Source organism: Mesoplodon bidens (genome assembly GCF_964165515.1).
Source record: "Mesoplodon bidens genome assembly, chromosome: 2".
NCBI lineage: Eukaryota > Metazoa > Chordata > Mammalia > Artiodactyla > Ziphiidae > Mesoplodon > Mesoplodon bidens.
Genome location: NC_138177.1, coordinates 186,653,813 through 186,675,889, shown reverse-complemented (window position 1 = coordinate 186,675,889; position 22,077 = coordinate 186,653,813). Strand labels below are relative to the sequence as shown.

Below are 22,077 nucleotides of genomic sequence, written 5' to 3'. Positions count from 1 at the left end.
TAGTCAAGGTGCCCCCAGACCAAGTCCCTATGCAGCAACCTGCAGACTGTGCCCCAACTCCGCTGCGACTCCCCAGCCCTACATTCTGCTGACCTTGACCCCACAGTGACCTCCAGAGTGCATAAGGGGCCTCAGCTCCGTGGGATCTCAACCCCTGGGGCCCCAGAGTCAGGCTCTGTCCCTGCCCCAGCCAAGTCCTGGCCTGCACAGGTGACCCAGCGCCACTGTTCCAGACAGAGGCCCATGGAGGCTTCCTTGGGGTCCCCCGTAGCCCAGGCGGAGTGCTCAGGAAAGCTCCCAGCCAAACCATGTGAAGGCAAAGCTGGGTACCACTTGCCTGGCTGGGCCCAGCCTGGGGCCCCCACCCAGCATCCTGTCCAAGCATCGCAGGAGTGGGAGGTTGGTGGGTGGGGTGGGGCTTTCTTGACCCCTCTGCAGGGGTGTGTGCCTGCCTGTGGGCCCCAGGGCAGGGCAGAGACCCGCTCAGGAAGGAGGGGGCACGCAGCTTCCTTCTCTCTCCCTGGCCAGTGAGCCAGCAGAACGTGGTCAGCCCCCTCCAGCACCGCGGACAGAGCCCGGCCAGGGTGGGGGTCAGCACCAAGGCCAGCACCAGCCGCAAGGACGACCCACCCACCATCCACCCCCCCCCCCCCCCCCCCGAGCCAGGAGCCAGCACCGCGGACGGAAGACCGCCCACCAGGACTGCTGCGGCCGGGCCTTATCGTTGGGCTGGCACCCAGAGGACAGCACCTAGCCAGTCCTCGGTCAGCTCTCGGCCGGACCCTGGGGAAGCTGACCCGGCCCCTGCACCCCAATCTCCTAAAGTGGGAAACAAAAGACACAGATCACACGCCGGTCCCATAAAATTAAATGCTTTTTAGTGTTTAAAATAGCATTTACACAGAAGCAGCTCTATTAACTACCTGGATGACGCTCCAGCTCCGCACAGTATCTACAGTGCAGACGTGTGCAGGCCAGCGACGCTGGACGGAGGGAGCAGCGTGCGTGCGTGCGTGCGTGCGTGGGCGGCCACCCCAGGACCGCGGGGAGGGGGTCTCTGCCCCAGACCCCGCCCCGGCAGCAGCTGTGTGCATCTGTGGCCCTCGCCCTCAGGGTCACCTTCCCTCTCCTGCCATGTCCCCCTCGCCGTCCTCCCGCACCCCTTCAGACACCGTGTGTCCCTGCGGGGCGGGGGTGAACACATGAAACTGCTCCAGTGGCTGGGAGTCGGGGACAGCTGACTTGGCCGCCACCCCGTGGAGCACACAGGCCAGGCAATAAATAAATAAATTAGATCCCTACCCTGGGCAGCCACAGAGAGGCCTCGGGGCTCGGACCCTACCCCCGAGAGGGCCCCCCACCTCGGCCTGGGCAGGATGGGGGGTGGGGCCTGTGAACCGGGTGAAGAGGGGGCCCAGGCCTAGCGGCCACCTCTCAGCTCGACCTGAGGCCCTGTGCACAGCACTGTGGGCGAGTGCGGGTCCCTGAGGCACACGCCAAGGGGGGCAGGTCAGACCTGCCTGAGCACAGGGAGATGGAGGCCCCCCACCAGGGTCTGCACAGACACAGCTGCTCTGGCCAGGAGTGGACGGGCTGCCATCCAGGTTACGGTGGCCTGGGCTGCCCTCAGCCCCTCCCCTCTAGCCCGCTGCCACTCTGGCCAGGCCCAGACCCCATGGCACGAAGCACAGGCTGGTCTGGCCCAGGAAGGCCACGAAGGCCACACAAGCTCCAGGTGCAGCACCCTCCTGCAGGGGCAGCGGGACCACTGGCTGGAAGCAGTGGCCAGGCCGGAAGCACTCTCTCCTTGGTCACATGATATCGACAAAGAACTCACAGGGGTTCCCCATGGCCTTCTGGAAGGACTGGCGGCTGCCTGTCAGCTCTGGGGGGACAGCGGCCAGCTCCCGGACAGGCGGCCCCCCAGGCGGCCCGCCCACCACCGAGTACGCCTTTGTCAGGGGGTGCAGCGGGGGGAGCCCTGGAGCGGTGGCCGAGACCTGGCTGCGCGGGCTGCTGCCTTGGCTGAGCTGGCTAGCAGGACGCTCCCGCCAGCCGCCGCCGCCCACCCCGCTTGGCCCTGTGTGGTCCGACTCGCTGCCACTGCCCCCAGCTCCAGCCGACCGGCTCTCCTTCTCGCGCCCCAGGGCCCGACGGCTGCTCCCGCCGGCGCTCCGGGTGGACCCACTGCTTTTGCTTCCTAGGGTCAAGAAGGGGGGAGAGGAACGGGACGGTCAGTGCCAGGCCTTGCCTCTTCCAAGACAGCCGGCCATCGCGAGGACAACCAGGGGCAGAGCCTGGTGGCCCTGAGCCGGGGTGCAGCTGGAGGGGGGGAGCCATGCAGACACGAGGGCTGGGCCGGCCCCGCCCAGGGAAGCAGGAGCAGCTGCAGCAGGCGGGGGGGGGGGGTGGCGCGCGGGGGGAGCAGTGGCAGACAGGCAGGGACACTGGGGCCAGCTCGACGCCCCCACTCCTCACCCCAGTGCCTGAACCGAGGGCCCGGTCTTGCAGCTGAGAAACTGAGGCCCAGAGAAGGCCGTGTGTGCTCGGCGCACCTGCAGGCCATCTTGGGCTCCCCACCCAAGACCCGCCTTTCATCTGACCCCGGAGCCCTGGCTGGCCACTCGGCTCAGCCCTCCTGGGCTCAGGAAGTGTCGGGAACCTGAAGACGCCCACTGGCTGGGGACGTGCCGGGAGGGACGCCGGGCAGGACCCTGGCTTACCGGCCCCGAGGGTCCGTTCCGCTAGTCCTTCAGTCTAAGGCTTGCCCAGCACAAAGCAAGGGATAGATGAGTTACACAGCAGGCCCGGCTGGGCACCCACACCCTGCTACCAGGGCATGACCCCACCGGCTGGGCCTGTCCGGGGTCCACAGGTGCCCAACACGGCTTCCCCTTGGATACCGCTACCCTCAGATCCACTCTCCTGTCTCCCCGTCCCTTTCTGGGTCCCCGGACGCTGGGGGCATGGGGCCATGGGCCTCACTGAGTCCACTCAGCCTCGGGACACTTCCAACAGGTCCCCTCCTCAGGGGCACCCCGAGCTTCCCGCTCAGCTGCCCCACACATCCCCGCATCGGCTGGGCCGTCTCTGAAACTGTCAACCTCCGGCTGCAGGTGGAAGGCGGAAGTCTCTGTCCTCCACTGTGTCCTGGGGTCCCCGGGCCACTCCCCCACCCGGGCCACCACACCCCGACATCCCCATCCTTCCCACACCACCTCTGGCCTCTGCCACGGCGGAAGCACCGGCCCCCACACGCAACCCCCGGAGCCTCCGGGTTCTTCTCCCTGGCCCCCTTCGACCACTCGCCCCTTCTGGAAGGAGCCAGACAGGGCCCAAGCACAGAGCGGATGGGAGCGCACAGGGTGGGGGAACCGGCACACAGGGCAGAGCTAGGTGGTGGGGAAGGTGTGGCGGCCGGGCGGGAGGCCCTCACCTTCACTCTGCTGACTGCCAGCACTGCCGCTGCCGTAGCCGAAGCCGGGGTCCTGGTACGCGGGCGGGAAGCAGGGCGGGGGCCCTGGGTACTGGTAGGGGTAGCCCTGCCCCAGGGGCCAGGGGGCGGCCGGGTGGGGCAGTGGGGCCAGCGTGTCCTGATCCGAGGCCCCGCTGGAGCCGCTGTTGAGGTTCAGGGCCGCGAAATCTGCAGATGGGGAGGCGGGGGTGAGGAGGGGTGAGGGGGGTGAGGGGGGTGAGGGGGGGTTGGGGGGTGAGGGGGGTGAGGGGGGTTGGGGGGTGAGGGGGCGAGGGGGCGGGCCCTCTGGGGACCCCGCCCCGCAGCTCCTGCTCACCGCTGCACAGGTCCCCGAAGACGTAGTAACACTGCTCGGAGAAGGTGGCCTTGTTCACCGTGTGCCTCAGGAAGCCGCGCTTCAGCATGCCGCCGGCGTACCTGCGCGCCTCCCGCCTCTCGCGGAAGCCCTCCAGGTGCGTGTACAGCCAGTCCACCACGTCTGCCCCTGGAGTGGCAGGCGGCCGTCAGGCAGGGCCCCGGGCCGCCCCATCCCCGCCCCGCCCCCGCTGCTGGCCGTGGGACCCTCACCGATGACGGCGTTGGCGATGGTGATCTTGAGCCACATGCGGTCGCGGATCTCCAGGCCTGAGTCCGGCAGCTGCATGACCCGGACGACAGCGCCCATGTCACTCTTCACCGTCAGCGGCACCTCCTCCAGCTCTGCAAGGCACGGCCTCCTCCTCAGCCCCAGTGGCTGACAGACGGGGCGGGGGTCAGAATGGACCCCAGGCCCCACCTGCCGCACCCCCTCAGAAACCAGGCTCTCTTGGCCCAGCGACTGGGGGAGCCAGCCCCACTGCTTGACAGCCCCGCAGGGTCAGGGAGCCGGCACACGGGGGTGGGCGGGGCTGGACCTTCGTCTCCTACCCTGCAGGCGCTTCATCAGAATCTGGGGTCCAACCAGGACGAGGCCCCCCGGCCCTGCAGACCGGAGCCCCACGGGTGGAGATCGGGCCTCTTCAACCCCCTCCCCCGCGAGCTCGGGGCTATTAGTCGTGTTAGTGGCAGGAAAGCAGAGTGAGGGCCCCCACGCAGACAGCCGCCCCGCCCCGCCCCGCAGGCAGACCCCTGGGCTGGCCGGGCCCCTCCAGGCATCTTCCACCTCCACCACGTGAACAGAGGCTGGGAGGAGGGCGGAGCCCAGTCCGTGCGGCATCTGACCACGCGGGCCTGGCAGCAGAGCAAACGCTCAAGCCTGGCGTGGGCCTCGGGTGCGACCGTGTCGGGTGGGCGCCGCGGCCAGGCCCTCGCCTGGGGCCTCAGTTCCCCGGTCTCGTGAGCCGCCACTTACGCGGAGCGCCGGGCACCGAGCTGGTTAGTGAGGAGGAGCTGGTGCGCGTGACGGCGCTGGAGCAGCGGCTCGTACCGTAGCGCGGTAGGGCTCCGGTCAGCGCCGCCGTGTGCGACAGCCAGGCGGCCGGGTCGATGGGCCGCACGGGGTCAGCTGGGCGGCCACCGCGCGGCAACAGACGGACGGACGACGGACGGCGGGAGAGAGAGCACAGCACAGGGGCGCAGAGGGGAGAGAGGACCTTCAGGCTGCGCTGGGCACCCCCCCCGCCCCGCCCCGCCGGCCCCGTGGGGTCACTCACCCCTCGGGATGGTGAAGTAGCTCCGGGGCGTCGGGTCCCAGCACTTGGCCACAGTGAGGCTGATGGGCCTGCGGGGAGGGCGGGTCACACGGCGAGGCACCGGGGGCCCCCCCACCCCTCGGCCCCGCCCCGCCCGCCCCTGCGCCTCACCCCGTCTGGGACACGATCTCTCGCAGGACCCGCACCGCGTCGTCATTGCTCATGTTCTCAAAGTTGACGTCGTTCACCTGGGGGCGCGGGGTCAGCGCGGTGGGTGCGGGTGCGGGGGCCGGCCCCCCGGCCCCCCGGTGGCTCCCCCGGCCCCGCACCTGCAGCAGCATGTCACCCGGCTCGATGCGGCCGTCGGCGGCCACGGCGCCGCCCTTCATGATGGAGCCGATGTAGATGCCGCCGTCGCCCCGGTCGTTGCTCTGGCCCACGATGCTGATGCCCAGGAAGTGGTGCCTCTCTGCAGAGAGGTGGGGTGAGCAGGTGCCCCCCGCCCGAGGACCCCGTGTCCGGCCCGGGGACCTGCCCCGCCGAGGCCTCACCCATGTTGAGCGTGACGGTGATGATATTCAGGGACATGGTGGAGTCCGTGATGCTGCTGAAGGAGGAGGCCTGCGGGGCGGCGCCAGGTGAGGGGCTGCGGGCGGGACCGCGGCTGGGACCCACCTGCCCGCTCGGGCCTCCACACCTACCCGGTCTGTCTGCCGCAGGCGCTGCTTCCGCCGCCGGCGCTTGTGCTTCCGGAGGAGCCGGGAGGACGTGCTCCGCTCCGTGGAGCTGCTCAGCCTGGCGGGGTCGTGGGGGTCGGCGCAGAGTCAGGGCCTGGCCACCCCCTCCCCCACGCAGCTGAGGAAACGGAGGCCAGGGGGGCGGGGGCGGGGCCAGACCTGGGGAAAGCCGCCCCCGCAAGACAGCGAGCCACCAGCAGGGCCCCCTGCCCACACGCACATGCACACGGACACACGCGCGTGCGCACACGCCCCGCCTCGCACCGCCGCCCTCGCCCACCGGCTGGTGTTGTCGTCCTCCTCCGAGTCGATGAAGCTGCTGGACTCAAGCTCACTGCTCAGCACGGTGGACGCGCTATCGGGGGGCAGCCCCAGGTCCCGCCGCCGGTCCCCCCTCGGGTGCCCGTTGGTCCGGGCGGCTGTGGGGACAGCAGGGAGGGGGGCTGGCCGTGGGGTCCCCTGGAGGTCACGGGCGGCCCTGCAGCCTCGAGCACCTGTTGACCTGGGAGCTGGCAGGGTGACCGCTGGGTTGCTGGGGGGGCCACTAGGGTCCTGGGACCTCTGCCAAGGGACCCCCGCTGGACAGGGCAGTACCTGGGGGTCACAGGGGCTTGGGGTGCCCATGGGGTCCCGGGGAGGTCAAGGGCGTGGCCTCGTTACCGTCCTCGCGGTTCCGGCGTCGGGCTCGTTCCCGCCGGTGGCTGAGCAGGGACTCCGTGCCGGTCTCGTTGTCCATCCCATCTCGGCTGCCGGCCACATTCGGGCTGTGCCGACGAGGGGGGCTGGGCTGGGGCGGCCGGGCCACTCACGCCTCGAACGCCCTCTCGGCTCCTCTGCTGCCCTCGTCTGGTGGGACCCCGACTCCAGCAGGGGCCCCCATCCACCCGCCGGCCCACTCCAGGCCTCTCCGCCCGCCCCTCCTCCGCTGACCAGCGCCTACTGACCGTGGGTTCCTGCTCAGCTGCCCCTCCCCACCCCTAAGAGGCCTGGCAGGACGCAGGCCCCTCAGATCCACTGGGCTCAGCGCCACCCCTCAGAGTCCTTACTGGAAGGAGGGGGGCCGGGAGTCCCCGATGCCGCCTGTCCGCTCGAGAGGCGGGGGCAGGTCTGCGTGGCCGTCAGTGCCCTGAGACCCTGCATCCGAGTGTGTGCCCTCAGCCAGGACCAGCTGCGGAGGAGAGCAGGGCTCAGGGACCGGCTTCCAGGCGACCCTTGGCAGGGCACCGGGGCACAGGTGACCAGCCTCCTCCACTCCCACCAGCCCAGGGCCCTCTGCCAGCATCCCGTGGACTCACCCAGGAGACCACGCGGCCATTGAAGCAGGGCAGCCTAGCGTTATCGTCGGAGATCTCCTCCTTCACAACCCTGCGGGCACATGCAGCCATGAGGCCACGGCAGTGGGGCCTGCTCCCAGCACTGGGCTCTGGAGGAGGGCCCCCAGCTCGTCTGGGGTGCGGGCCACACGGGACATCCAGCCACACGCCCAGATGTCAGCCTGTGAGGATGCCCCCACCTGGCACTTCCCTTCCCAGGAACCTTTACCATCCTTCCAAGGGCCCCTTCCAGGGCCCAGGTCTCCAAGGGGGCCCAGACACTCCCGGCACCAAGAGTCACGGCCCTAAAATGCGAGTATCTGCCTTGCTCTGTGCCTCTGTGCCCCCCTGGCCTGTGGATGGTGAGGGCAGAGCCCACCCCGCCAGCCTAGAACAGGGCCTGGTTCACAGCAGGCCTCAGCACAGATGCGGACGCAGTCAGACCCCACAGATACGGGCAGGTCGAGAGGGCACAACACACAGACCAACACGCACACACTCCAAGGGCAGGCGACCGCCCTCCTGGCCCATCGGCCCAGCCAGGGAGACAGAAACAGACCCCCACTCACAGCACCAGCCCAACTCGAGACCTGGAAGGGCAGCCAAGCTCAGGGCCAGCTGGGCCCACAGAGGAGCCTCAGGCCCTGGAGGGCAGCGAGCCCCACCAGCCATACCCACTGCCCAGCGGCTAGCCCTGGCCTATCCCTAATGCTGCCCCCGGTCAGGTGGGCTTGGCGTGGGGTGGGAGAGGCAGGTCGCCAAGGGCCAGGGCAATGCTAACTGGGAAGGAGGCCAGTGACCCTGGGGTCAGAAACTGGTTGGGGAGGTCCAGGTGTCAGGTTCAAAAGGGTGAGAGGGCAGCAGGGGAAGGGCCACGGGGCAGGGCGGGCAGCGCTGTGGCCCAGACACATCCCACGCTGCTGCGGCCTCCCGGAGGGCCGGAGAGCAGGGCAGGCAGGGCGGGGCCTGCAGCAGGAGGTGCCCCGAGGCCCCGCCCCCTGGAGGCCAGCCCTGCCCAGCGTGGCAGGTTCCTTCACCTGGGCTTGGGCCCAGTGCAGAAACAGGAGCCGGGAGACCAGGTGGGAAGCGGCCTTGTGGCCCGCTGGGCCCAGACACCGCGACTCAGCTAGGCCTCGGCAGCAACAGGTGGCACACGACACTCCCACCCAGAGAGCAAGGCTCCAGTCCACCCTACCCACCAGGAGAGGGCCCAAGACCTCAGGGCAGAGTGGACGGAGGAGACGGGCCAGCCTGGGAGGGAGGGGGCACCCCGCCAGGGTCCTTCGGTGACCCCCCCCTTCTGTGCCTGTGTGGCATCCCAGGGCCAGCCACACAGGCACAGATGAGGTGGAGAGAACAAGGGACAGAAAGAGTCATTTCTCAGGACCCCCTCCCCCCAGTGAGGAGCTGACACTGTGTCTGCGGCGCCCACTCACGTATCACAGTCCGGCAGAGCTGAGCTCTGGGGAGGCCGAGACCCAGCCCAAGATTTAGTCAAGGAGGCCACACAGAAGGTTGTCACCCCAGGAAGACCTGCGGTGGCCTGGGGACACTTGGGGTTCTGCCGGCTGCAGCAAGCCCTCCCGGGGGCCCAGCAGGCCCTGAGCACCGTCTCTGAGTGACTGCCGCAACAGAGACACGGGAGGGACCTGGTTCCCACTTCACAGCCCAGGTGGCCCGGCCGGCGGCCTCCCCCCCGCCCCCGCCCCCTCACTCACACCACGGGGCCTGCTTGGCTCCCCCAGAGGCGGACACCCCAGGCAGGGGGTCCCAGAGTGCCCACACGGCCAGGGCCTCCAGGTGACCCGCTGCCCGGGGCTGCCTGAGGCCCCCATGTAGCCCACCCACACACGAACGCCCCTCCCAGGGCCCAGAGGCCCTGCTTCCCTGGCCCTCTCCAGCCAGCGAAACACACACCTTGCAGCCTGCACTACGGAGCATCCTGCCCTCCACCGGGCTTTGGGGTGCTGAGGGGCAGCTAGGCTGGGACAGCAGGGAGGGAGGGGCAGGTGCCCCAGCCCCCAGAACAAAGGGCACAGGGGCACAACGCTGCCGACCCCCAGCGATGGCCAGGGATAGGGACACGGTCGGGAGTGGGGTTGGGGGAGACCTCGGCCAAGCCTGGGGAAATGCCCCACACACAACCCCAGGGCTCCCTCCTGAGCCGGGCCTCCCGGGTCTGAGAGGAGACCTCAGGAGCGGTGGTCAGTGAAGACACTGAACCTCGTGGTGGCCACCCAGGGGCACCCCCGTTGGCATCTTGCCCACAACCTCAGAATTCCTGGCAAAATCCCAGTTACCCTAGAACTTGGGCTGCCCAGCCCCGCCCGCTGCCCCTGCAGACTCGCCCCGCCGAGGAATCCGCTCAGAGCGGGGCCCTTGGAGCTGAGCCAGGGGCCCAGGGGGACCCTTGGGCTCCCAGAGGCCCAGTGGGATGGCCCCAACTGTGTCCCCAGAGGCACAGGGTTCCCCCATGGGTCGGGGTCCTCAGAGCCTTCCTCGGTCCCCTCACTGCCTCCTGCCCAGGCTCAGGCTCTGCAGGCCTCAGGGTGAGCGGATCCCAGTCCTCCAAGCCCTGCCACAAGCTCCGGAGGGTGACCCATCTAGACTCTCCCAACACCACTGGGGGCACTGACCCCAGATGGCGGGCAGAGTGGGAGCTCGGACAGCCTGTGCCAGGCCAAGTGCAGATCCCCACTGCACCCCCCAGGGCCCACAGACAGATGGCCCCACAGACCGGAGCTCCTGGCGCAGAGATGCAGGGGCCAGGGCCACTGCCAAGTCCAGCCAGGCCTGGAATCGGCAAGGCAGCCCTGGCAGCAGAAACCTGTGAGCCAGACACCCTCACCCTCTGCCGCTCAGCCCAAAGGCTGGGCCCACACGTCTCCCTGCACTGCCACTCACCAAACCCAACTCCTGGCACCTCCAGGCCAACCCAGCACAAGCCCAGAGACCCTCCCCAGCTCCGCTGGGACACAAAACCTGTGACCTGCATGGGAAAAGTGGGAGGTGGGCACAGGACTCGCCACCCACTTGGCCAAAGATGCCCGTGGGGAGTGGGACCCGGCCCAGAGCACGTGGCGGTGGCCACACCTTAGACTTAATAAGGGAAGGGGTTCCCTTCCTGGCCAGCCGTGGCCAGGAACAGAGGCCCCAGGAACTCAGGGCCCAGCCCACAGTGCGCTGAGGGGTTGGGGCAGGAAGCCCAGGCTCACCAGGTGCCCTCACAGTCCCCAATCTGAGGCCGCCCCTCTTATGAGGGGTGCTGCCCCAGCCCAGCCAGGACCTGCCCCCACTTTCCCCAATCTCCAGCTACATCCACTAGGTATCTAGGGTGAGCTTCCAGCTCTCGTTTATACTAAAGTGTGAGTGACTATCCAGCCCCTCCCAGAGGAAATTCATTACACTGAGTAAATGATTCTACAGAATAAATAAAACTTGGAGCTCTGTAGGTAGACCTCAGGGGAGGGTAGGAAGGAGGCAGATCCTCTCCAAGGGTCCCTGAGGCCAACAGGCCACAAACCAGAGGTCTGGGAAGTGGGGAATAAGGTGAGCCTCCCCTGTTCTGTCTGTCCATGTGCCTTCCAGAGTCACCCCAATCCCTCCCCGTCCCAGCCCAGTCTACTAGCCCGGTCTTGTCCTCTCCCCCCGCATCCCAGTCATGCTGAGACATCCTGAAGGACTCCTACTTGTGCTTCAAGACCCAGATCTGCCTGCCCAGTGACCTCCTAGGCCAGGGCACCCATGGGTCCTGCAAATCCTCCAGCAGGCCCAGCCTCTGCTGGGAGTGCACCTTGATGGGGGCAGGGGTCTCTGCAGCTCAGCAGCTACCAGACGGAGGACCAGGGTCAGGGCCCTCAGGATGCACCCCAGATCATGGTCCAAGGGCAGCAACCTAGGGGGCTGGGCACACACTGTGCCACACATTGCTTGCTGGCTTTGGCTTGTGACAGAGCGTGTGTGACTTCAGTAATTTTCGTTGAAATGATAAACTAAGTTAAAAAGAAAAGCACCCTTTCACATACCCAGTGCTCACAGCCAAAGCACAGCAGACCCAGAGCAGTGAGACTGTAGGAGATCACCCAGCGAGGGCTGGCTCCCCAAATCAATGCCCTACCCTGGGGAGCCCAGCCTGGGGGTGGCTTCTAACATGAGCCCGGCAGGGCTGGGGGCTGCCAAGACCACATGCCCCTTCTCTGCCTCTCCCTGGTGTTGGGGAGGCATGAGAGAGCCCAGCTGGCCACATGTCCCTCAGGCCTTCCTGAGAGCCACAAAGTGGCCTCAGCTTGATCTGACCTGGGCCTGCCCAGGGCCCACGCAAACCACAGAATCCAGGAAATGGCCTCAGTGTCAAAGTCCTGAGACGCAGCCACAGACAAGGACACGGGCTGCCTGAGGGCACCCAGGCGCACCTGCTCGGCGCACCAGGCCTCTGGGTGCCCCCCCCAGCCCCCGCCCCAGCACCGCTGAGCAGGGGACTCAGGTTACCCGTGGCTGTGCCGGGTCAGGCCTCAAGCGGACAGCCAGCCTCCAGCTCACCGCTCACCGTTCCAGAGGCCCAGCCCAGCACAAGCGGGAAGTCCCCACGGCCAGGACAGCCACCACTAAGGGCAGACATGGGGACGCTGACACAGAAGCTGCCCCGAGTCAGCAGTTGGCCTGGGCCGCTCCCAGGAACACAAGTGCCATGTGGCTCAGCAGGGACAGAAGCCCCTGTGGCCGGCAACCCCAGGGCGGGGGTGGGTGGAATAAAGCCCCACGTTGCCCAGTGACCCTTGACCTCTGCTCTGTCCCGAGGGCCCTGGAGAAGGGGGTGAGGAGGAGGCTATCCTGAGCCTCCAGAAACGTCTGCAGACCCCAGCAGACAGATCTGTGCCCCTGTCCCAGATCACCTCATTTCCCCCATGCTAACTAGGGAACCCACTGGGTGGCCGGCACCCTGTCCCCACCCCCACACTCGGACACTCCTCTGACCCCAAGCCCCATGAATCGCAAGCTCTCCGGCCAGACCTAAGCATCTGTCCTCCACAGAAGGCGGGCAGAGGACCCTGAGCCTGACACGTGCCAAGGTGGTATTTTCGAGGTCGACCTGGACTACAGGCCTCCACCGCAAATCACACTCAGGACAGGGCCCAGGGCAGGTGGAGAAGCCAGGACCCTCGCCTGCCCTAAGTCCAGAGCTCTCAGGCTCCTGGGCAGGCAGTCAGGGGCCCAGGCGTCCCCTGCTCAGGGCACAGACAGGTGGGACACACCGCACCGGGGCTCGCAGGCACGGGGAGGCACCGCCCGGGTCACAGCCCCAGCATCTGCCCTGCCTGGCGCAGACAGGTGCCCACACGCGCGCCCGCGCACAGGCCCTGTGGCCCACTGACCCGAAGTCCTGGTCCATAGACTTGAAAAAGAATTTGTAGGCGTGCACGGGCCGGTTGCTGAGCACGTTCTTGAAGTCGGCCAGCGTGACGCGCTCGGGCGCCACGGGCAGCTTGACCAGGTACGGCGTCTCCTCCTCGTCCATGTGATAGATGATCTTGGTCTCCGCCATGGCGCGGCGCTCAGGCCCAGCCCGGGCCTTGGACGCGGGCGCCTCCCCGCCGCCGGCCCGCGCCCCGCCCGCGCGCCGCTCCCGGCCCAGCCGCGACCAGGCCCCCGCGCCCCCGCCCGGCCGCTCCGGCCCCGCCCGCCCTGCCGGCCTCAGCCCCGGCCCCGGCCCCGCGCACACCCCGGCTGCTGCCCCGCCGCCCGCGGCCACCCATGCGCCCCTGGCCCGGGACGCAGGCAGGGAGGGCGCGAGGCCCGCCGCGTCCGTGCGCCCCGCCGCCGCCCCCTCGGGCCGCGCGTTAAAGGGACCGCGGGCCCTGCTGCGCGCGGCCGCGGGGGGCGCCAGAGAGCAGCGGGCCTGACGTCACCGGGCTGCCCGAGGCGCGGGGGCGGGGCTGCGCACGCGCGAGCGCGGCGAGGGCGGGGCCTCCCTGCCTGCGTCCAGGCCCGGAGCCCGTGGCGCGCGCGTCCTGGTGCCGCGGCGTGCACAGGTCGACAGCCCTCGGCGCCCGGTCCTCGGCCCTTGGGCGGCCGGGGCGCGCCCCGCGGGGAGGAGGTGGGTGGGGGCCCTCAGGAAGCTCTGCACCCGGCCTGGAGCCCTCGGAGGGGTTCCGCGCGGCCAGGCTCCGGTCCTCCTCCTCTTCAGGGTCCGGAGGCGCCGTGGTCACATCGGCGGGCTGCGGGGGCACCGCGGGAAGCTGAGAATTGTGTCCGGGCAGGAGCTAAGGACACTCGGTCACATTGCGCCCCCGCGCCAGCTCCGAGCTGGCGCGCCCTCTGCCGGGTCGCACGGGGGCTCCAAGAAACACGGGCCAAGTGAATGCCGGTGCCCCCGTGGACGAGGGAATGAAAGTGTGAGCACGTGTATGTAATGCTCAGGCGACAGCGGGGTCAGCGCGGGCAGCTGTGGGCACGCAGGGGCACGGTACTGATGACAGCAGGTGTAGGGATTCTTTTCCCGGACGCTCTCTATCGAACCTGCTTGGGGTCCTCCTGCCTGGGGTCAAGGGAGACGCGGAGCAGCGCCCCTCTGGCTGTGAAGGGTCCATCCCAATGGGGATAGCGGCTCTCCCTCCCCCACCCAAGGAGGGAAACTTGAGGCCACGAGAAGGCTCCTGACCTCCACTCCCCTGGGCTCTGTGAGGTGGGCACCCGCCTCAGCCAAGCCTGGGCCTTCTCCCCTCGGCGCTCAGTTTCCCCAGGCAGGACTGCCTTAGGGGAAGGGTCCACCATGGCTCTCTTCTGGGTGTTCAGGGTTAGGGAGGAAGACCCTGAGAGCTCACCAGGGGACCAGATCCCCCAGGCCAGGCACAAATGGCTGCCGGTCACACAGATGCAGGGGCTCTGCTGCCTCGGCTGCACTCCTGCCCCCGAACCTCTCTCCCCACGACCACCTGACCCTCAGCCCAAGGCACAGGACAGAGGCTGGTAGCCAGAGGCCAATCCCGGGACTGATGCTGATGTGGTCGGGCTGGGGCCCTGCAAGGGGCCTGAGTCTGTGGCCAGAACCTGAGCCCTGACAGGAAGGGCCTTGTCCAGTGGCACGTGGCCACTGTGGGACCGGGGGTCACTGGGCTGGGGGGAGTCACAGCTCCGTGCCCCACCCTCCCTCCCTGCCTCTGCCACTGTGGGGTCCTTGTGGGGGTGTGATGAGAAAGCAGCTATTCTGAGTTATTGCCCAGGTATTTTACTGTATGACAGTCCTGCTCACATCCAGAACCTGGACATTTAGATGAGGACCCAAGCTCAGGATTCCCACCCCAAGTTCCTGCCTTGCTTTTCCTGGGCAACTTTAAAAATAACCACTCAGAGCTGAGCCCGTGAAAGTCAGTGACTGCTGCTGCACCCACCTTGCAAGTTCCAGGTGCTTGCTACCCTGCTGTCCATCTCCTGCTCACTGGTGACCTGGATGGAGGACAGCCCTTCCCCTGGCTCCCCGAGCACACACACACCCCCCCAGCGCGCGCACACACACACACACACCAGGATCTGTAAGGAACACATTTCATGACTCTGTTTCTTTGTGTGAGGGCTTGAAACTGGGCCTTCATCAAAACGACCCCGGGGTTTTCACCTCCCCCAGGTCAGAGCTCGGATGCAGAGGGAGCCCCCTGTGGACCACCACCCGCCCCCGCCGCCAACCCGTGTGGGTGGCTTGTGCTTCCCCATTTGGCAGGTCATGATCTCAGCCCATTGCTCTGGGTTTTCCAACTTAGGGTGACAGTCGCCCCTCCTGCCCCCTGCTGTCCCTGAGGGCCTTGGAGGATGGGGTCAGGGTTGGAGAAACAGGCTTCTTCCTACCGCAGCTCCCTTCCCTCCCCCTCCTGTCCTGCTGGCACCCCTCTGAGGGCTCTCCCGCTACCTGCTTCCTCCCCCTTTTTCCTCACTCACTGAGCCCATCCTGGCATCTGCTTCTCTTCTCAGAGGACTGAACTCATCCAGTCTGCCCTCTGTCCTCACGTCCAATAAGCCCTCAGAAGAGGATGTGAAACTGCTTCACGACCAGGAGTAACTGCACACAATCGGCTCCGACGTTGCCCTTCTCAGGACACCCAGACCCAGACTTTCCACCCAAAGGAATGGGTGATGACAGTAGGACTTCAGATGACGGAGAACACTTGGGGCTCCCCCAGGGCCAGACTCTGCCCCCCGGGGAGATGGAGGGGCATAGCTGGGGCCAAGTCTAAAACCAGATGTGGTCTTTATTGAGATGATAGCGACCCCAGGATGAGCAGATGCGGGGCCGCTGCCACTCCCGACACCATCTCCACCCCTCCTGTCCTCAGCCAAAACAGTCGAATGAGGCCTCACCCCTGGACTCCAGCCCAAGGAGGGGCCGAGGCAAGGGAGTCGGGGTCAGAAGTCACATGGAGCCTAGTGACTGTCAAGGCAGCTTGCTGGAAACAGGGCTGAAGCAGGGTGGAAAGCAGAGAGGGGGCCCCAGGAGGCCGGATGCAGCGCAGAGGGACGCTAGCCCCGGGCCTGGAGTGCGCGGTCCTCGGGTTACCATACAGAGCCCAAGACAGCCTGGCAGCGTAACTCGGGATGCCGTTGAGGGGAGATGGCAGGCGGCTCCCCCGAGGACGGGGCAAGGAAGGGGTGGGAGTGCCAGGCCTGAGGCTGACCCCAGCTCCAAGAATCCCCACCGAGCCTCCTCACGCCCCTCTCCCTGCAGAGGTGGGGCTCCCAGCCCCCCGTGGGCAGAGTTCAGGAGAGCCTGAGAGACTGGTGAACGTCAGCGGGGTCTTGGCCGCACGAGGAGGCAAGGGCACCAGCCGAGGGCTGCCGAAGGGGCCCGGCTGCAGTGCCAGCAGAGTCCTAAGGAGCCCACGATCGCATATGAGGATCAGGTGGCCCCCAAGAGGGGTCTGGAGGCAGCCTCACCCTGCACCAGTCCAGGCCAAGTTCCAGGACAGCGGGACCAGCCGCTGGAAGGGGGGCCAGGCGAACTGCATGGGGGTCAGGAAGAGTCTTCCGAGGTGGACAGACAAGAGCTGGCAGAGCTGCTGGCCCAGCCAGGAGCCCGGGGTCGCCTTATTTGCAGTACTCCTTCCTGAACTCTGGAAGCCAAGGGGACAGGCGGGTGTCTGCCCTCTGCCCCTCTGCTGCGGGGGAAACAGGGCAGACTACCATCAGGACTGCCCAGGGACTTCTGGAGCACTGAGGTGGCAGGGGACTCCTGCCCGCAGGGCTGGCTGGTGTCTTGGGGCTCTGAGTGGGCGGCAAGGGGTACAGCCCAGCTCTGAGATGGGCAGGGGTCTCCCCCTACACCTCAGCTCACCTTTGTCCAAGTCGATGCTCTTGGCGGGCAGGGGGCTGTGGGACAGCTCAACCCTCTCCTTCAGGAGATTGTTTTTGTAGCCTGGTGCAGGGAGAGAGCAGGGCGACGTCTCAGAGACGCGCCTCCCTCACCCCAGGCCTGGGAGCCACAGTCTGTCCCTTTGGTCTCCCTCACCTAGTCGGATGTCCTCCCTCCTGTAAAGAGCCTGGTCCCCGGCAGCCCCAGCAAACTCCACCATGTTCACGTCCTTCCTGGAAGCGGGAGGGTGGTGGGAGGTTAGAGCGGTGGGCAGGTCTGCCTGGTCCCCGGGAGAGCCGGAAGGGGCACTCACCCCTTGGACTTGGACTTCTTGTCGGAGTATTCGTAGCCTGGGGAGGGAGAGTCGTGTTGGGGGCAGCCTCCCCCTTCCCCAGCCCCCCCCCCAGCCCAAAGGAACCCTCGCAGCCCAGGCAACGAGGCTCATGGGGCCCTCTGCTCGGGCCACTGCGCCCCAAGTCCCGCCTCCGGCCGGGAAAGGCTTCCCAGTGCTGGCCTCAGCCCCGGCGTCGCGAGCACCCCCCCCGCCCCCCCCCACCCCGCTCACCTCCGCGGCGGCGCTGTCGGGTGGCCAGGATGACGGTGATGAACAGCAGAATGAAAAGCAGCAGCGTGGCCAGCACGTAGCCCAGCTGCTGGAAGAAGTGGGCGCGGCCCTCGGGGATGATGACGTTGATGACGCTGCGGCCGCGCACCAGCGTGGGGTCTGCGGGGATCGGGCGGGGACCACGTCAGGGAGCGCGCAGCGCGCCAACCCGGGCCAGCCTCAGCCCGCGGGGCCCTCCCCCTGCAACGCTGGAGTCCCTGATTTGGGGCCGGAGGGGGCCGCAGACGTGCCTCCTGAACCTGGGCCGGGCGCGACGCTGTGGCTGGAGCCGTTGCCCGGCGAGTCCCGCGGGGGCGGCCGGGCGGCGGGCTCGGTGACCTTCAGGTGGAAGACGCGGCGCTCGTGCAGGCCGCAGTAGTGGTGGTGCAGGTGGCAGGAATAGGTGCCCTCGTCTGCCGGCTCCAGCGGGTCGATGCGCAGCGAGAAGTCGCCGCGCGCGAAGGCGTCCGCCCCCACCGCCACGCGCTCCCGCAGGAAGGGCGGCCCGTAGGCGCGGCGCTCGCCCGACGCGTACAGGTCGAGCAGGCGGTCCGCGCGGTCGTGCGGCACCCCGGGCGGCTGCCGGTCCCAGTGCACCACCTGCTGCGCCTCCTCCAGGTGCCGGTCGGTCCACACGTGCGCGCGGTTCACGCACGTCAGCAACGCGGGTGCGCCGCGCTCCACCGCCAGCACCTCCTTCTCGCCGTCCCAGTGCGCACCGGCGGCCCGGGCTGGGGGAGCGAGGCCGGTCAAGAACCCCGGGCCGGGAGGGGGCCCGGAGGCAGCGGGGCAGGGGGGGGCAGGGGGGGGAGCGCACAGGCGGGGGGGGCACACTCACGGTCGTCGGTGACCTCGAGGCGCACGGCCAGGCTCTCGTAGAGGTGGCAGTAATGGTGGTGCAGGTTACAGGTGTACAGCCCCTCGTCTGTGTCCTCCACCGCTACGCACGGTGGGGGGGAACCCGGCGATGAGCTCCACGGCCTCGCCCTCGCCCCCGCAGCCCCGCCCCCTCTCGGTCCCTCGGGCCGTACCGCGGATGAGCAGCGAGAAGTTGCCGTCCTGGAAGGCGGAGGGGGTCAGCAGCAGGCGGCCGCTGTCGCGCGGCTCGTACACGCGCTGCTCGCCCGCCGAGTACATGTCCACGAGTCGGCGCGCGGGGCCGCCGGCCGGGCCGCCGCCGAGGTCCCAGTGGACCACGCGCTGGCGGTCGTGCAGCCGGTCTTGCGTCCACACCATGCGCGGGCTCTGACAGCGCAGCACCGCCCGGGCGCCGGCTGCCCAGCTCACTGCAGACTCGGACACCACGGGGCTGCCGGGGGTCGCGCGCCCGGCTGGCCCTGGTGGAGAGGGGACGTGACCGCGGGGGGGTGGAGAGGGGACGTGACCGCGGGGGGGGCGAGACCCAAGGGGACAGGTACAGGATGGGGCTAGCAAGGGCTCCCAGGGGAGGGTGGTCACTAACCTGAGGACAGAAGGACAGAAGAGCCTGGAAGGAGAGGAAGCAAGGGTCATACTGCGGAGGGAGGGGTCACCCACCCGAACCGGCCCCCACTTGGCTCCCTGGGCCCCTTCGATGGTCCTCGCTGAGGTGGGTGCTAGTCACACACTCTTAACGGGCAGGGGTGAATCCAGAGAAGCCAGGAGGGCAGAGGTGGGGGTCTCCTTTCCCCCTACCTCTCCCAGGCCCCCGCTCAATCCTCATGGCCACCTGCCCAGGCTGCGGGAGAGTGGTGGGGCCAGGCCAGCTCTGGATGTGTGCCTGTCACCAAGTGCCACATTCAGGAATGGTGGCCACCCTAGCCATCACTGCAGCAAGGCCACAAGAGCACCAGCGCCTGACACCTCGGGCTGGTTTGTGGGGCTTCTGCACGTGCCTATCCGGCGTGGCACCGGCCCGGGGGCCATGCCGCACAAGCCCTCCAGGGTCCTCAGACGGCTGGCGCCCCACCCAGGAGCCCCCTTGGCCTTCCCGGAGGGCAGAGGTCTGAAGCACGAGAAGGCTGGAAGTGGGGAGTGACCCCACCATCTGCCACCCCACACGCCGAATTCCTGCTCCAGAGATGTGGCCCGGTGCCCAGCCGGATGGAGGAATGTGCCGGGTCAGCAGGCCAGCCCGGCAGGGGTGGGGTGGGGGGGGGTGAGCTCAGGGTCCTGGGAGCAGACCCTGCGAGCCCCACTCAGTCCCCCACCCCCTCCCCTCCTGACAACAGAGAAGCACAGGACTGAGGGGCGTCCCAGAGAAGTGGTGGGCGCCAGGGACCCCAGGAGGAGCCCCCGCCTTGGCCTCCCTCCCTGCCCGGCCCGTCTCCAGCGTCCAGTGAGGGGAAGTTCTGTGGGACCTGATGTGAGGCCTCACCACCTCCACGTCCTGAGGGCCTTCTCGCAGTAAGCAGCTCCCTCTGAGGCCCCCAGACCCATCCCTTCCCAGCTGAGGCACCCCCCCAACCCTGGGCTCGGGCTCAGACCCACCGGTGGCTCCCGACCCCCGCCCCCGCCCCCACACCCGAACTCACTCTGCAGAAGCACAAGTTTCCAGAGCAGGACCCGGGCCCGCAGCTCCATGGCGCCTGCCTGGCCCGCCTGGCCCGCCGGCGCTTTGTCTCACTCAGGCTCTAACTCTCCAGAAAAACAGCCCGGCCCCCCCTCCCCCTCCCCTCCCCCTCCCCAGCACCCGCTGTGACATCACGGAGCAGACCGCCCCCTCCGCTCCTGCCCGGCCCCTTGGCCTCCCCGCCTTCCCCCGGTCCTTGGTCCTTGGCCGGCCTGGTGGGAGGTGTCAGACCTTGGCCACTGTGTTCCCAAGGATGAGGGGAGTCACTCTGGCTTGGGTCCTGGAGAAGCTGGCAGTAGCCCAGCCCAGAAGGGGCAGGGGGGCCTGACGGTATGGCCCCAGATGCCTTGTGGGTGTCTGTGACATACATACGGAGCCCTTCTGGGGCCACTGCAGGTCTGGGGTTCTGGGGGGAGCATCTCCTCACCAGCACCTCTATAAGGGAACACTGGCCAAGGCATCCCCCCACTGCAGGAGAGCAGAAAGGCATCCTGGGCCCGACCCCAAGGACCCCAGGCTGCCAGGCCACCAGGTCTTCCCGTTGGCCCTGTGGTGACCCTTCGGTGGGATAAAAGTCGCACGGGCCCTGGGGAGGTAGGGGGGCCCCTTCCGGAGAGCATGGTGGGCACTGCTGTTCATCAGTCATCTTCAGCCAGCCAGTGGGATGAGGGGTGAGGCCCCTGAGAGCTGAGCAGGGAGCCGGGTGACCCCCTGTCCTGGTGCCCCCACCCCATCTGCCCACCATCAAGAGCAGAAACACCACCCAGACCCGGGTACGGTGCTCCCAGGATCACCCCCCGCCCCTCCCAGAGGGGAGGAGATGAAGCGGGGTATGGGAGCCTTCCCAACAGAAGGCACAAATTTGAAGCTCTGGGAAAACTTACAAAGTCACGTAAACAAATGTGAAATAACAGAGCACGCACTGTGTATCAAACCCACTCTTTCTAGTTAAGCAAACCTCAAAAAAAAAAAAAAACGAAAAAAAATCCACCAAACTACCACAAAAACCCACGGTGCATTTTTGGACTGCCCATTTGGACTGAATTATGGTCACAAGCCCCAGGCCCTGGTGGGCTGGAGTCTCACTCTTGAACCCTGCCCTGGTCCCCAAGTCCTCAGACAAGCAAGGAGCCCAGCCCAGCCAGACTCTTGGGCTCCAGGCAAGGGGAGGAGGCTGCTGCTACTGCAGCAAGAGGGAATGAGGGTTGACAACAGGTAGGACCCACTGGGAGGACACAGGGCTGTGAGGACGCCCCACCCCCAACCTAACGGACCCATTTCCTCAGCAGGATCCAGACCCTGGGAAGCGGAGCCCCCTTTCCAAACTGGAATCAGGACTGGTCTCCGCACCCCACCCCCAGCTCCTCACAGGCCTTTCATTCTGGATAAACAAGCCCTGCCTGGCTGGCCTTGAGGCCTGGCCTCTCCTCCTGTTTTTCTAACTGGTTTATATTAGCGCTGGTGGCCTCCTTCCCAGCCCTCCTCCCTCCTCTGCGCCCCCGCCCTTGCCTGTCTCTCTCCCTCGGCCTCGACCGCTCTATTGCTCCATCTCAGGCCTCTGTTCCTGCCTCTGGCTGCCAGGCTGTCTCTCCTCCATAGAGGGAGGATGTCCAGGCAGGGCTGGAGGGAGGCAGAGACGGCCCAGGTCCGGCCCCTCAGTCTGAAAGGGGAGCGGGGTCAGCTCCCAGTGCTGAGCTAGGAGCCTGGAAGCACCCGGGCCACACCCTAAACTCCCTGCAGAGCCCTCCCTCTCTCAGCCCTTCGTGGAGGTCGGTGGATTCCTGGCATCACAGATCCAGCCCCCGGCTCAGCCCCAGTGCAGAAGTCTGAAGGAGGAAGCACACTCCTGGCACCACTGGGCAAGGATGGACAGGGCAGGGGAAGGCTGCAAACCCCTCCTCCCTGTCCCATCCTGTTCTCTCTGCTTGAGCCCACCTCCCCGGTCCTTGGCAGGAAATAGCCACAGATGAGAACAGAGGCCCGGGAGAGAACAGACCGGAACTAAACGGCCGCAACATCACCGTGGTCCTCCTGAGCTCCAGCCCAGCCCCAGCCAAACCAGAGCCCTGGACCCACATCCCCTCTCCTAGGAGTCCAGGCCAGACAAGGCGGGTCAGCCAGCGAGCCCCACTGAGACAGAATCAGACTCTGGCTCCAGGCCTGGGGACCCGGACATTCCAGGCAGCCAGGATCACTGGGAGGAGAAACCACAGGCATTCAGAGACACAACCAGACACACAGACACGTGTTCACACGTGCTGTCGTTCAGCAAACGCTGCGCACCTACTGTGTGCCAGGTGCTGGGATTCAGCACTGCACCGGAGGCCAAGCTCCTGCCCTCTTGGAGCTGTTAGAGGGCAGGCAGCCTGCAGACCCAGTTGCTGATGAATGACGTCATTTTAAACGTGGCGAGATTAAAGCAGGTGAGGGGCTTCCTCCGCCAGACCAAC

General features: G+C 67.4%; 2 protein-coding genes across 6 annotated transcripts; both read right to left on the bottom strand.

The window, feature by feature from the left end:
• Positions 1-857: 857 nt before the first annotated feature.
• DVL1 (dishevelled segment polarity protein 1) lies at positions 858-12,772 on the bottom strand. Of its 3 annotated transcripts, none has more exons than XM_081215422.1 (15): positions 12,508-12,772; positions 7,118-7,187; positions 6,869-6,990; positions 6,483-6,586; positions 6,103-6,241; positions 5,787-5,880; positions 5,637-5,706; positions 5,415-5,554; positions 5,257-5,333; positions 5,107-5,174; positions 4,806-4,958; positions 4,043-4,174; positions 3,792-3,959; positions 3,437-3,643; positions 858-2,200 (listed from the first exon to the last, which is right to left on the bottom strand). In XM_081215422.1, the coding sequence occupies exons 1-15, from the start codon at positions 12,675-12,677 to the stop codon at positions 1,812-1,814; spliced, it is 2,103 nt and encodes a 700-aa protein (XP_081071548.1). In that variant the 5' UTR covers positions 12,678-12,772; the 3' UTR covers positions 858-1,811. The 3 variants fall into 3 exon arrangements, with proteins under 3 accessions (XP_081071548.1, XP_081071549.1, XP_081071550.1); XM_081215423.1 differs by having other exon boundaries at positions 4,881-4,958; positions 12,508-12,771; XM_081215424.1 differs by lacking the exon at positions 4,806-4,958 and having other exon boundaries at positions 12,508-12,771.
• Positions 12,773-15,444: 2,672 nt separating this feature from the next.
• MXRA8 (matrix remodeling associated 8) lies at positions 15,445-19,708 on the bottom strand. 3 transcript variants are annotated; one of them, XM_081223776.1, is made up of 10 exons: positions 19,590-19,708; positions 18,539-18,562; positions 18,108-18,413; positions 17,915-18,016; positions 17,337-17,807; positions 17,038-17,196; positions 16,786-16,822; positions 16,629-16,705; positions 16,455-16,535; positions 15,445-16,278 (listed from the first exon to the last, which is right to left on the bottom strand). In XM_081223776.1, the coding sequence occupies exons 1-10, from the start codon at positions 19,636-19,638 to the stop codon at positions 16,208-16,210; spliced, it is 1,377 nt and encodes a 458-aa protein (XP_081079902.1). In that variant the 5' UTR covers positions 19,639-19,708; the 3' UTR covers positions 15,445-16,207. The 3 variants fall into 3 exon arrangements, with proteins under 3 accessions (XP_081079902.1, XP_081079903.1, XP_081079904.1); XM_081223777.1 differs by having other exon boundaries at positions 15,445-16,275; XM_081223778.1 differs by having other exon boundaries at positions 15,445-16,233.
• Positions 19,709-22,077: the final 2,369 nt, after the last annotated feature.